At 48.5% G+C, this 13,730-nt stretch overlaps 2 protein-coding genes across 2 annotated transcripts; both read left to right on the top strand.

The window, feature by feature from the left end:
- Positions 1–3,546: 3,546 nt before the first annotated feature.
- LOC134990285 (sperm acrosome membrane-associated protein 6-like) lies at positions 3,547–4,422 on the top strand. Its single transcript, XM_063950671.1, has one exon. It carries the CDS (start codon positions 3,547–3,549, stop codon positions 4,420–4,422), a length of 876 nt encoding a protein of 291 aa, XP_063806741.1.
- A 6,997-nt stretch (positions 4,423–11,419) lies between these two features.
- On the top strand, positions 11,420–12,759 carry LOC135050538 (sperm acrosome membrane-associated protein 6-like). Its single transcript, XM_063957006.1, has one exon. It carries the CDS (start codon positions 11,525–11,527, stop codon positions 12,530–12,532), a length of 1,008 nt encoding a protein of 335 aa, XP_063813076.1. The 5' UTR covers positions 11,420–11,524; the 3' UTR covers positions 12,533–12,759.
- The last annotated feature ends 971 nt before the right edge of the window (positions 12,760–13,730 follow it).

The raw sequence follows: 13,730 nt of genomic DNA, 5'->3' as shown, positions 1-13,730 counted from the left end.
GCTGAAAGCTTGACCCCCAGTTGAATACAGGTAGAACCTATGTACTGCACCTACATATCGCAGTATGGAATCAGAAGCTGCTGCCGGTACCTTGAAAACGATTCACCACCGTACAGCATACTTGCCTACTTTTGGAAACCAGTTTCAGGGAGATTCTATATGGTATGAGAGTTCGCACAGCATGCCCCAGAGGGGGCTGTGCCTAAAGGGCGTGTCCGAATCCACCTATGGGCGTGTCTATTGCCACTCACCCTAACCCCCTCCCATTAGCCTAACCCTCCCTCCCGCATATCCTAACCCTAGCCTTTCCCACCCGCAGCCTGTCCCTACTCTCCCACCATCTCCCTTCCCCCACAGCTAACCCTAACCCTCCCCAGTGGTGCCTAACCCTAACCCCCCTCTACTCGCAGCCTAACCCTCCCTCCCGCGCAGCCTAACCCTCCCTCCCCAGTGGTGCCTAATCCTAACCCCCCTCTACTCGCAGCCTATCCCTCCCTCGCTGCAGCCTAACCTCCCACCACCACCCTCCCTGCAGACTAAACCTAACCTCCCCCTGGAGACTGTAATCGGTGTTACAGCGTTAGAGGTCCTGGCACTGGCATTTTGATCCATGTCAGGATGCCGGTGTAGGCATTCCGAGCAGTGTTGGGATTCCCATGTTGGGATTTTGAACGCCGGGATCCTGACCAGGTCCCCTGTCATCTTGTGTACACATACCAAACATACAGTACCTATTGTACTGACCAGTACATACTAATTAATGCACACTTTGCCTGGCAAAATTCTGTGCAGACAAGGTCTGTGGGGGCCCGTATCAATAACATGATCAAAGTGTGATACTGTAGGTCACCAGGCAGCATGGGGGAGGCAGCAGCACGTTTCACCTTCAGCGTTCACAGTCTGTCCCGCTCGGCTGCCGGAACCAATAGGCCCCCTGCCGCCCCCATTGCACTTCCCCCAGCTGTGCCACTTTCTGCCCCCCTGCTCCTGTAGTGACGGCGCCCCTCCCGCCACTTCAGTGGGTCCTTCGGAGTCCAAGAAGCAGTGGCCTAACCTGTACTGCCACCACGCAAGTGCCGAGTTGTTTTATCGAGAGCGGGCAGTGGCTGTTGCATGTGACAGGCAGGACTGCCCCTGGTGCGGGTGCAGCAGTGGGCAGCCCTTTTGTCCCTCCATCTGGTTGCAAGAAGCCTCGTCAGAGAGTGGCTAATAGCAGTGGCTGATTCTGGGGGACATATATATAATGGTGACCCCGGCGTGTGTGTAGCATAGGAATATGCGAGGACGCCGAATAAATAATAATGAACACATTTATTTAATCATGAATAGTAAAAAATAATATGGAAAAGGATGAAACGTACAATAAATAAATAAAATCATATAAAATATCAGTATAGGGTGCAGGGCCGGTTCTGGCGCTCTGAGCGCCCCGGGCGGCAATAGGGGGCGTGGCTTTGTACAGGGGTCGTGGTCATTTACACCCCCTGTACAGATTGAAATGATGTGCGGTGCGCGATGACGTCATCGCGCACAGCAAAGGTCCTCTCCACGAAGGAAAACTAGACGCGTACGCGTCTAGTTTCCCTTCACAGCGGCAGCAGGCGGGCGGCACACAGCAGCAGCTGATCTTGCCCTGGTGCGGTGCCCTCCGGATGGCGCCCTGCGCCCTCCGGAAGGCAGCGCCCCGGTCAAAAGTCCTGCTTGCCCGTGGCAAGATCCACTATTGATAGGGTGGGTGGGTGTCTGCAGTTTTGTGGGCTGTAGTGAAACACTCCTCCGTACTTCACTGAGAAGAACTGTGGTCAGTGCAGGGTTAACACTCCCTCTTCATAAACCGGGGGAGGGTGTCTGCAGGCAGCGCTGTCTGGAGCCGAGTGGAAGCTGATTTCTGTGCTGTTCCCGTGTGATGTCCACTTCAGTGCTTCTCCATAACCCCCCCCCCCCCCCCCCCCACCCATGCGTAGAACCACAGTCACTCACCATCGGACCAGGCACTTTTTCTCCAGCTCTTCCGACAAGCTCCCAGCAGCCTCAATCTTCCTGCGACCGGTCACTTCCCACCTTACTCCCCCTCCCGACTGACAGCGGCTCTCGTATGTGCTGGGGGTACCGGGAGAGGGATCCGTTGCTGCCGCTGCCAACACAATGCTCTGATCAGTGCGGCTAACTAAACTGCCAGTAGTGCGAAGCCGGCAGTCAAGCTCCGCCCCTATCGCGTCCGGATTATATTTGGGGGAACATGCGTCTACGTTCACACAAGTATTAATCATTTCCATCTCTCCTTTGTTGTCTATGGGCCGACACTGCACAATGCAGACAGGTGCTTTTGCAAGTAAATACCACTAGGCAAGCCCAGGGCACCAATCGTTAGAGGAGTTGATAAAACACTGAGGGGGAGATGTACAGTATCAACCCTTAGAGAGAGAGAAAATAGAGAGAGATAAAGTACCAGCCAATCAGCTTCCATTTGTGTTTGAATAATGACAGTTAAAAGTTGATTGGTTGGTACTTTATCTCTCTCCAAGATATAAAACTGTACCTAAATGAACTCATCCAGTGACCCTGCAACACCCTCACACAAAGCGCCAGCTGCCGGCATGGATGAGAAATAATCGACAGTAAGCTTTAAAAAAAAAGAGAGGCGTGCCACGTTCCCATTTTGAGACAGCAAAACTAACTCCAGAACCAGCCACTCCACAAACTTGCAATATAATAATTGTCTTTTTTCCTTTCTACTTTGCTCTTCAGTGTGATTCCTTTGTATTTATACATTTGCATTCTAGGGAATTCATAGCCAATCACTCCTGCGATGAGGGTGGGGCAGCCCTATGCGGAATGACGTGAATAATCTGCAAAACGATTTAAATTGGAGACATGGTAACACAGGATTCATGGTCATTTACATGTATGACTAATACACAATAGGCTTCTGATGGATAAATTCTGACCATCATGCTCCTGTACTTAACCTGAATCCCCCAGCAAGACCTTTATGCTGACCTTGTTATATATTACTGTGCAAGAGATATTCACTTATAGTGACATGAACATAGCAATAGTGATTACAGACAGTTGCCAACTATGCGGCCATATTAATATGGGGGTTCTACATAAAGGGCAAAATAAACAGAACTAACTGAAATTACATTCACATAAGATATAAGGCACCCGATCAGCATACAGCAAGCATGACTCAGTGCTCTGCTGGTAACCACATGACATGTGACTAACCCACTGTGACATCACCAATGTCCTATGACATCACCAATGTCCTATGACATCGCAATAACTCCCCCACTTCAGGAGACACACAGGCTAAGGAGACTCATTTCCTATTGGAAAGCCGACTTAACAGGAAGCAAACCAAAGGAGACTAGTATTATTATTCTATTTTCTTCTGTGCGGCCAGATACCATGGCAGCACAGCGCAGTGCGCTACTGCTCTGCATCCTGTACCTTCTCTGTGGTGCAGAGCTGTGTAGTAGCTGCTTCACCTGTCTGAGGACAGCTGCAGAAAGGGCAAGCATTTGCCGATATGCACAATCTATGGAGAAGATGGACGGCGTCGAGTGCCTGGAAAAGATACGGAAAGGGTTTAAACCTTTGGAAAACATCCCACTACCGTTTACAGAGATTAACAAGATTAGAGCACATCTGGGAGGCTTTAATATAACAGTCAGAGAGATCAGACCATCGCTCTCTGCAAAGGACTGGACAGCGGCATTTGATCTAATGATAAAGGATTACATCAAGGATGTGAAATCGATCGCAGCCAAGAACCCAGCTGAGAGGTGTGTACCCAGGTGCGGGATACAGAAAGCGGCACGGGTGTTTCGGTGTGATGAGTGCACAGTGCAGGACTGCAATGTGGCTGTAGAGTGTCCCCTGGAGGACATCTATGCGAAGGAGCGCGAACTGACCAACATTTTGTGCGTTCCACCTTTCACCCTCCCCAGCACAATAACGGTAACATGGATGTTGGCCCGGAACCTCAGGGTAGCGGACATCAGTTATTGTAAAACCATATATACGGGGGAAGATGTGCACATCCTGATTAATCCCACTCGTAAATACCACGAGGGAACGTACGCCTGTCAGGTTAGGGATGCGGACGACGATGTGATAGCGGAGATGTTTTATTTCCTGAATGTCACCCGGAGTAAAGCAATCGAATACTCCGAGCTGGAGGACGCTTTCAACGAGGTCGTGAATTCAGAATTCAATCCAGAGGAGGAGCAGGAGCCAGAGCAACCGCCGTTACGCACCAGTATTGAGGATATGATCAAGCATAAGATACTAACAAGCACCAAATTCTGCATCATCCTCACAATCGCCTTGGCACTGGTAATCATGGTGCTGACTATACTGTGTGTACATCTGTGCTCTCATGCAACGAATGTCGAGGATCCAGATGATGTGTGAAGAAGCTGCGCAGCTGGACCCCCGGAACTGTTCTATTCTCCTGCTCTCGCCGCTGCGCAACTCGGCTGCTGTACTGCCTGCAGCCTGGGACTTTCCAAATCTGACACAGCAAGCAGTGATGCCCCCAGAAAACAGCATTGCTCCAGGTAGCAAATAGAGACGCCTCCAGTACTCCACCCCACCTCCAGTTAGAGAATGCCATCTGAGAGAGAGCAACTGGGGGTGTAGGGCCCCACCTGATAAAGGTTCACCTTGACGTGGTAGGTGGGCTCACATGTTTGGCCAAACATGTGCTAAGAAACCTTTTTATAACTCCATGTTAAATTGTAAAGTTTAGTATAATTATTCTGATCATCATTAGTGTTAGTGTTTGAAGTGTGCACCTGCATATTTCCTTTTTCTGCGTGGCACTACAAGTCTCAGCATGGTAGCACCTCTTATAATGTTTGACATTAGTGTGTGCAGTCTGCCCGCTCTTCCCCAGATTTAATATAACAGAGAGACCAAACCATTGCTCTCTGCAAAAGACTGGACAGCGGCATTTGAACTAAAGATAAAGGATTACATAAGGGGTGTGAGTGATTACAGCAAGGAACCCAGCTGAGACTGTACAGCCACCTGCGGGATACAGAAAGCGGCACTGCTGTCATTAGTGCACAGTGGAGGACTGCCAGGTGCATGCGGAGTGTCCCCTGGAGGACATCGCTATGCAGGAGCTCACATGGACCAACATTTACTGCACTGCACCTTTTCTTCTTCATGACATAACGGTCACATGGAGGTTTGCCTGGAACACCAGGATGGTGGACATCAGTTTTTTCACCCTGATATATATATATATATGAAAGGAGACCTGCACATCCTACCTCTCGTACTTACCAACAGGGGACATATGCCTATGAGATAAGAGATGAGGAGAATGATGTAATAGCTCAGACATTTTGGGGCTGATGTATTAAGCCTGGAGAAGTGATAAAGCAGTGATAAAGAAGTGATGAGTGCAAGGTCATAATATGGCAAAATCTTGTTTTATTTGCTACATACACACAGATCTGCAGCAAATTATTGTTAGCGCTGAATGGACGCTGCCATTACATAGATCAATGAGATGTTATTGCCGTCAGTACTGTGTAGGTCCACCACATGCAGTGATTACTGCAGACACCCAAAGGCATAGATTACTCGGTTAGCACATGCTCAAGAGAAAGTAGGCATGAATGACCAAGGGTGTATTAAGAACTGGGAGGGCCTGTGTTCAGATGACCCCACCACCCACCCACCATGCAGCAATCACTTTACAAGTGGGGATCACAGATTTATATGGTCACACTGTCCTTTGTGCACCAGGGGCCCTAATTCAGATGTGGTTACATAGAAGCAGAAGCGATAGCACTAATATGGTAATGCACTAGAGGGCGTCACGCCTCCTGTGTCCTAGGATACCATATTGGATCATCTGCGACCCCATGGGCCGACTGTGTGACCCATGGGGTTGTGTAAGCCAGCCACCGCAGGAGTTGTCATGAGGCCCGGAAATCTTCGTCCTCAAGATGGTGATAAAGTACCAACCAATCAGCTCCTGTCATTTTTCTAACACAGCCTGTAACATGGCAGCTAGGAGCTGATTGGTTGGTACTTTATCACCGTGCTATTTATCACTCTCCAAAGCTTCCTAAATCTGGGCCTAAATCAGATCCTGTATCACTACACTTCCTTATCCATCCAAATAATCTGTATTGTGGAATTATATCCATGATTATTTCATTCTGGCAAACAGATATAGATTAAGGAGCTAAATTCATTATAAAGAAAGATAGAATCAGGTAGTCGGTTATTAGAAAGAAATCTTTTATGTCACACGATGTCCTTACTGATGCACGCTCTATGCACTATTTGTTATATACTTCACATGACTCAGGCATACCAATGATACGCTCTTATAATCAAATAAAAGGTCAATTGTAACTTTTCTCTTTTGTTAGTTGATTGTACTCGCTCTTATGGATCTGTGGTAGCTTCGTGTAATAGATCGGGTTATACGAATATAGATCTATTTTCACAGGGCATCGACTAAATCTAAATGATACAATTAATATCTAGAAATTCCTGCGTCTTACGGACACGCTTCTTCCTCTTTCTAAACTATCAGTGTTATAAAGATAATAGAAGTTACCACTAACATGAAAGTTGTGGTGTCACCTATGGAATTTCTAGAACGTTCACAGGAATAATTTATCTCCCATAGGGCGGGATGTATTAAAATACATCGGCATCCTCCGCAGCGATGCTAATCACATATGTACTAACATATAAGATTAACATCGCAATGCGGTGACAGAGACCTCCCGCGATACCTGTGGGAAGGATTGCGGGTGGTCTCTGTGGGGTCCATCACCTCTCAGCCCCGGGAGGTGACGTTTGCTAGGAGTCCCCGGGCTCCTCCTCCTCCCCCCTGCAGCCGGAGGGAGAAATGGCTGTGCTGCAGAGGAGAAGGAGCTGGGGATCGAGGAGCGGCACCTGGACACAGGTGAGGGGGGGATCGGCGGGTGCGGCGTTCGTCGGCGGGTGCGAAAGAAGCCCATAGGCTTCTATAGGGTATCGCTATCAAAAGATGGCTTTAGTACATCCCGTCCATAGACTTTTACAACACAATACAGGTTGAGTATCCCTTATCCAAAATGCTTGGGACCAGAGGTATTTTGGATATCGGATTTTTCTGTATTTTGGAATAATTGCATATTATAATGAGATATCATGGTGATGGGACATAAATATAAGCACAGAATGCATTTATGTTACATATACACCGTATACACACAGCCTGAAAGTAATTTTAGACAATATTTTTAATAACTTTGTGTATTAAACAAAGTTTGTGTACATTGAGCCATCAAAAAACAAAGATTTCACTATCTCACTCTCACTCAAAAAAGTCTGTATTTCGGAATATTCCGTATTTCGGAATATTTGGATATGGGATACTCAACCTGTAGTATGTTTTTCAGTCACTTTTGTAGCAATCAGTGTTGTTTGCAGTCAGTGTCAGGCTAGGGTATGAAGGGCCCACCGGGGAAATACAGTGGTAGGGGACCAACCTTAGAGGTGTGGCCAGTCAGAGGGGGTGTGGCCAGCTGCCACAGAGTCTTGGCTAACCATTAGAGAGTGCATGGTCTGGCCCCTTGATAAATACAATTACTAATTACTGTTAGTGCATGTATGGTAATGTACCAGATTAATACATACTTGCCTACTTTTGGAAACCAGTTTCAGGGAGATTCTATATGGTATGAGAGTTCGCACAGCATGCCCCAGAGGGGGCTGTGCCTAAAGGGCATGTCCGAATCCACCTATGGGCGTGTCTATTGCCACTCACCCTAACCCCCTCCCATTAGCCTAACCCTCCCTCCCGCATATCCTAACCCTAGCCTTTCCCACCCGCAGCCTGTCCCTACTCCCCCACCACCTCCCTCCCCCCACAGCTAACCCTAACCCTCCTCAGTGGTGCCTAACCCTAACCCCCCTCTACTCGCAGCCTAACCCTCCCTCCCGCGCAGCCTAACCCTAACCCTCCCCAGTGGTGCCTAACCCTAACCCCCCTCTACTCGCAGCCTAACCCTAACCCTCCCCAGTGGTGCCTAACCCTAACCCCCCTCTACTCGCAGCCTAACCCTCCCTCCCGCGCAGCCTAACCCTCCCTCCCCAGTGGTGCCTAACCCTAACCCCCCTCTACTCGCAGCCTAACCCTCCCTCGCTGCAGCCTAACCTCCCACCACCACCCTCCCCGCAGACTAAACCTAACCTCCCCCTGGAGACTGTAATCGGTGTTACAGCGTTAGAGGTCCTGGCACTGGCATTTTGATCCATGTCAGGATGCCGGTGTAGGCATTCCGAGCAGTGCTGGGATTCCCATGTTGGGATTTTGAACGCCGGGAACCTGACCAGGTCCCCTGTCATCTTGTGTACACATACCAAACATACAGTACCTATTGTACTGACCAGTACATACTAATTAATGCACACTTTGCCTGGCAAAATTCTGTGCAGACAGTATAAACATGTTAGAAAAAAGTCACATATAAAGAAAAAAGTACTGAGCGTAAAATACACATATCTAGAAATGCTAAACGCCAAATAAAACCAACATTTCATTCTCATTCTAGAGCACTATTTTACTAGACATTCAGCAATGTAATTTTGATCTCCATACTCCATAGTAAATGACTAGCAACCGAAGTATAGTGTATGTGTGCACACACACACAGGGCCGGACCAAGGTCTGTGGGGGCCCGTATCAATAACATGATCAAAGTGATACTGTAGGTCACCAGGCAGCATGGGGGGAGGCAGCAGCATGTTTCACCTTCAGCGTTCACAGTCTGTCCCGCTCGGCTGCCGGAACCAATAGGCCCCCTGCCGCCCCCATTGCACTTCCCCCAGCTGTGCCACTTTCTGCCCCCCTGCTCCTGTAGTGACGGCGCCCCTCCCGCCACTTCAGTGGGTCCTTCGGAGTCCAAGAAGCAGTGGCCTAACCTGTACTGCCACCACGCGAGTGCCGAGTTGTTTTATCGAGAGCGGGCAGTGGCTGTTGCATGTGACAGGCAGGACTGCCCCTGGTGCGGGTGCAGCGGTGGGCAGGCCTTTTGTCCCTCCATCTGGTTGCAAGAAGCCTCGTCAGAGAGTGGCTAATAGCAGTGGCTGATTCTGGGGGACATATATATAATGGTGACCCCGGCGTGTGTGTAGCATAGGAATATGCGAGGACGCCGAATAAATAATAATGAACACATTTATTTAATCATGAATAGTAAAAAATAATATGGAAAAGGATGAAACGTACAATAAATAAATAAAATCATATAAAATATCAGTATAGGGTGCAGGGCCAGTTCTGGCGCTCTGAGCGCCCCGGGCGGCAATAGGGGGCGTGGCTTCGTACAGGGGTCGTGGTCACTTACACCCCCTGTACAGATTGAAATGATGTGCGGTGCGCGATGACGTCATCGCGCACAGCAAAGGTCCTCTCCACGAAGGGAAACTAGACGCGTACGCGTCTAGTTTCCCTTCACAGCGGCAGCGGCAGCAGGCGGGCGGCACACAGCAGCAGCTGATCTTGCCCTGGTGCGGCGCCCTCCGGATGGCGCCCTGCGCCCTCCGGATGGCGCCCTGCGCCCTCCGGAAGGCGGCACCCCGGGCAAAAGTCCTGCTTGCCCGTGGCAAGATCCGCTATTGATAGGGTGGGTGGGTGTCTGCAGTTTTGTGGGCTGTAGTGAAACACTCCTCCGTACTTCACTGAGAAGAACTGTGGTCAGTGCAGGGTTAACACTCCCTCTTCATAAACCGGGGGAGGGTGTCTGCAGGCAGCGCTGTCTGGAGCCGAGTGGAAGCTGATTTCTGTGCTGTTCCCGTGTGATGTCCACTTCAGTGCTTCTCCATACCCCCCCCCCCACCCCCCCCCACCCATACGTAGAACCACAGTCATTCACCATCGGACCAGGCACTTTTTCTCCAGCTCTTCCGACAAGCTCCCAGCAGCCTCAATCTTCCTGCGACCGGTCACTTCCCACCTTACTCCCCCTCCCGACTGACAGCGGCTCTCGTATGTGCTGGGGGTACCGGGAGAGGGATCCGTTGCTGCCGCTGCCAACACAATGCTCTGATCAGTGCGGCTAACTAAACTGCCAGTGGTGCGAAGCCGGCAGTCAAGCTCCGCCCCTATCGCGTTCGGATTATATTTGGGGGAACATGCGTCTACGTTCACACAAGTATTAATCATTTCCATCTCTCCTTTGTTGTCTATGGGCCGACACTGCACAATGCAGACAGGTGCTTTTGCAAGTAAATACCACTAGGCAAGCCCAGGGCACCAATCGTTAGAGGAGTTGATAAAACACTGAGGGGGAGATGTACAGTATCAACCCTTAGAGAGAGAGAAAATAGAGAGAGATAAAGTACCAGCCAATCAGCTTCCATTTGTGTTTGAATAATGACAGTTAAAAGTTGATTGGTTGGTACTTTATCTCTCTCCAAGATATAAAACTGTACCTAAATGAACTCATCCAGTGACCCTGCAACACCCTCACACAAAGCGCCAGCTGCCGGCATGGATGAGAAATAATCGACAGTAAGCTTTAAAAAAAAAAGAGAGGCGTGCCACGTTCCCATTTTGAGACAGCAAACTAACTCCAGAACCAGCCACTCCACAAACTTGCAATATAATAATTGTCTTTTTTCCTTTCTACTTTGCTCTTCAGTGTGATTCCTTTGTATTTATACATTTGCATTCTGGGGAATTCATAGCCAATCACTCCTGCGATGAGGGTGGGGCAGCCCTATGCGGAATGACGTGAATAATCCGCAAAACGATTTAAATTGGAGACATGGTAACACAGGATTCATGGTCATTTACATGTATGACTAATACACAATAGGCTTCTGATGGATAAATTCTGACCATCATTCTCCTGTACTTAACCTGAATCCCCCAGCAAGACCTTTATGCTGCCCTGGTTATATATTACTGTGCAAGAGATATTCACTTATAGTGACATGAACATAGCAATAGTGATTACAGACAGTTGCCAACTATGCGGCCATATTAAAGGGGGGTTCTACATAAAGGGCAAAATAAACAGAACTAACTGAAATTACATTCAGATAAGATATAAGGCACCCGATCAGCATACAGCAAGCATGACTCAGGGGCAGATTTATTAAGCTTGGTGAAGTGATAAATTGGAAGGTGATAAAGGACCATCCAGTCAGCTCCTAACTGACATTTTTCAAGCCCAGCCTGTGACATGGCAGTTAGGATCTGATTGGCTGGTCCTTTATCACCTTCCACTTTATCACTTCACCGAGCTTAATAAATCTGCCCCTCAGTGCTCTGCTGGTAACCACATGACATGTGACTAACCCACTGTGACATCACCAATGTCCTATGACATCACCAATGTCCTATGACATCGCAATAACTCCCCCACTTCAGGAGACACACAGGCTAAGGAGACTCATTTCCTATTGGAAAGCCGACTTAACAGGAAGCAAACCAAAGGAGACTATTATTATTCTTATTATTCTATTTTCTTCTGTGCGGCCAGATACCATGGCAGCACAGCGCAGTGCGCTACTGCTCTGCATCCTGTACCTTCTCTGTGGTGCAGAGCTGTGTAGTAGCTGCTTCACCTGTCTGAGGACAGCTGCAGAAAGGGCAAGCATTTGCCGATATGCACAATCTATGGAGAAGATGGACGGCGTCGAGTGCCTGGAAAAGATACGGAAAGGGTTTAAACCTTTGGAAAACATCCCACTACCGTTTACAGAGATTAACAAGATTAGAGCACATCTGGGAGGCTTTAATATAACAGTCAGAGAGATCAGACCATCGCTCTCTGCAAAGGACTGGACAGCGGCATTTGATCTAATGATAAAGGATTACATCAAGGATGTGAAATCGATCGCAGCCAAGAACCCAGCTGAGAGGTGTGTACCCAGGTGCGGGATACAGAAAGCAGCACGGGTGTTTCGGTGTGATGAGTGCACAGTGCAGGACTGCAATGCGGCTGTAGAGTGTCCCCTGGAGGACATCTATGCGAAGGAGCGCGAACTGACCAACATTTTGTGCGTTCCACCTTTCACCCTCCCCAGCACAATAACGGTAACATGGATGTTGGCCCGGAACCTCAGGGTAGCGGACATCAGTTATTGTACAACCATATATACGGGGGAAGATGTGCACATCCTGATTAATCCCACTCGTAAATACCACGAGGGAACGTACGCCTGTCAGGTTAGGGATGCGGACGACGATGTGATAGCGGAGATGTTTTATTTCCTGAATGTCACCCGGAGTAAAGCAATCGAATACTCCGAGCTGGAGGACGCTTTCAACGAGGTCGTGAATTCAGAATTCAATCCAGAGGAGGAGCAGGAGCCAGAGCAACCGCCGTTACGCACCAGTATTGAGGATATGATCAAGCATAAGATACTAACAAGCACCAAATTCTGCGTCATCCTCACAATCGCCTTGGCACTGGTAATCATGGTGCTGACTATACTGTGTGTACATCTGTGCTCTCATGCAACGAATGTCGAGGATCCAGATGATGTGTGAAGAAGCTGCGCAGCTGGACCCCCGGAACTGTTCTATTCTCCTGCTCTCGCCGCTGCGCAACTCGGCTGCTGTACTGCCTGCAGTCTGGGACTTTCCAAATCTGACACAGCAAGCAGTGATGCCCCCAGAAAACAGCATTGCTCCAGGTAGCAAATAGAGACGCCTCCAGTACTCCACCCCACCTCCAGTTAGAATGCCATCTGAGAGAGAGCAACTGGGGGTGTAGGGCCCCACCTGATAAAGGTTCACCTTGACGTGGTAGGTGGGCTCACATGTTTGGCCAAACATGTGCTAAGAAACCTTTTTATAACTCTACGTTAAATTGTAAAGTTTAGTATAATTATTCTGATCATCATTAGTGTTAGTGTTTGAAGTGTGCACCTGCATATTTCCTTTTTCTGCATGGCACTACAAGTCTCAGCATGGTAGCACCTCTTATAATGTTTGACATTAGTGTGTGCAGTCTGCCCCCTCTTCTCCAGCTTTAATATAACAGAGAGACCAAACCATTGCTCTCTGCAAAAGACTGGACAGCGGCATTTGAACTAAAGATAAAGGATTACATAAGGGGTGTGAGTGATTACAGCAAGGAACCCAGCTGAGACTGTACAGCCACCTGCGGGATACAGAAAGCGGCACTGCTGTCATTAGTACACAGTGGAGGACTGCCAGGTGCATGCGGAGTGTCCCCTGGAGGACATCGCTATGCAGGAGCTCACCCGGACCAACATTTACTACACTGCACCTTTTTTTCTTCCTGACATAACGGTCACATGGAGGTTTGAATGGAACACCAGGGTGGTGGACATCAGTTTTTTCACCCTGATATATATATATATATATATGAAAGGAGACCTGCACATCCTACCTCTCGTACTTACCAACAGGGGACATATGCCTATGAGATAAGAGATGAGGAGAATGATGTAATAGCTCAGACATTTTGGGGCAGATGTATTAAGCCTGGAGAAGTGATAAAGCAGTGATAAAGAAGTGATGAGTGCAAGGTCAAAATATGACAAAATCTTGTTTTATTTGCTACATACACACAGATCTGCAGCATATTATTGTTAGCGCTGAATGGACGCTGCCATTATATAGATCAATGAGATGTTATTGCCGTCAGTACTGTGTAGGTCCACCACATGCAGTGATTACTGCAGACACCCAAAGGCATAGATTACTCGGTTAGCACATG

This window comes from Pseudophryne corroboree, chromosome 2, assembly GCF_028390025.1.
Source record: "Pseudophryne corroboree isolate aPseCor3 chromosome 2, aPseCor3.hap2, whole genome shotgun sequence".
NCBI classification, from domain to species: Eukaryota; Metazoa; Chordata; class Amphibia; order Anura; family Myobatrachidae; genus Pseudophryne; species Pseudophryne corroboree.
This window is presented reverse-complemented; position numbering and strand designations above follow the sequence as displayed.

Excerpts from the sequence above, each read along its gene's own strand:
- LOC135050538 (XM_063957006.1), top strand. The coding sequence starts at position 11,525 with ATGGCAGCACAGCGCAGTGCGCTACTGCTCTGCATCCTGTACCTTCTC.
- LOC134990285 (XM_063950671.1), top strand. The coding sequence starts at position 3,547 with ATGGAGAAGATGGACGGCGTCGAGTGCCTGGAAAAGATACGGAAAGGG.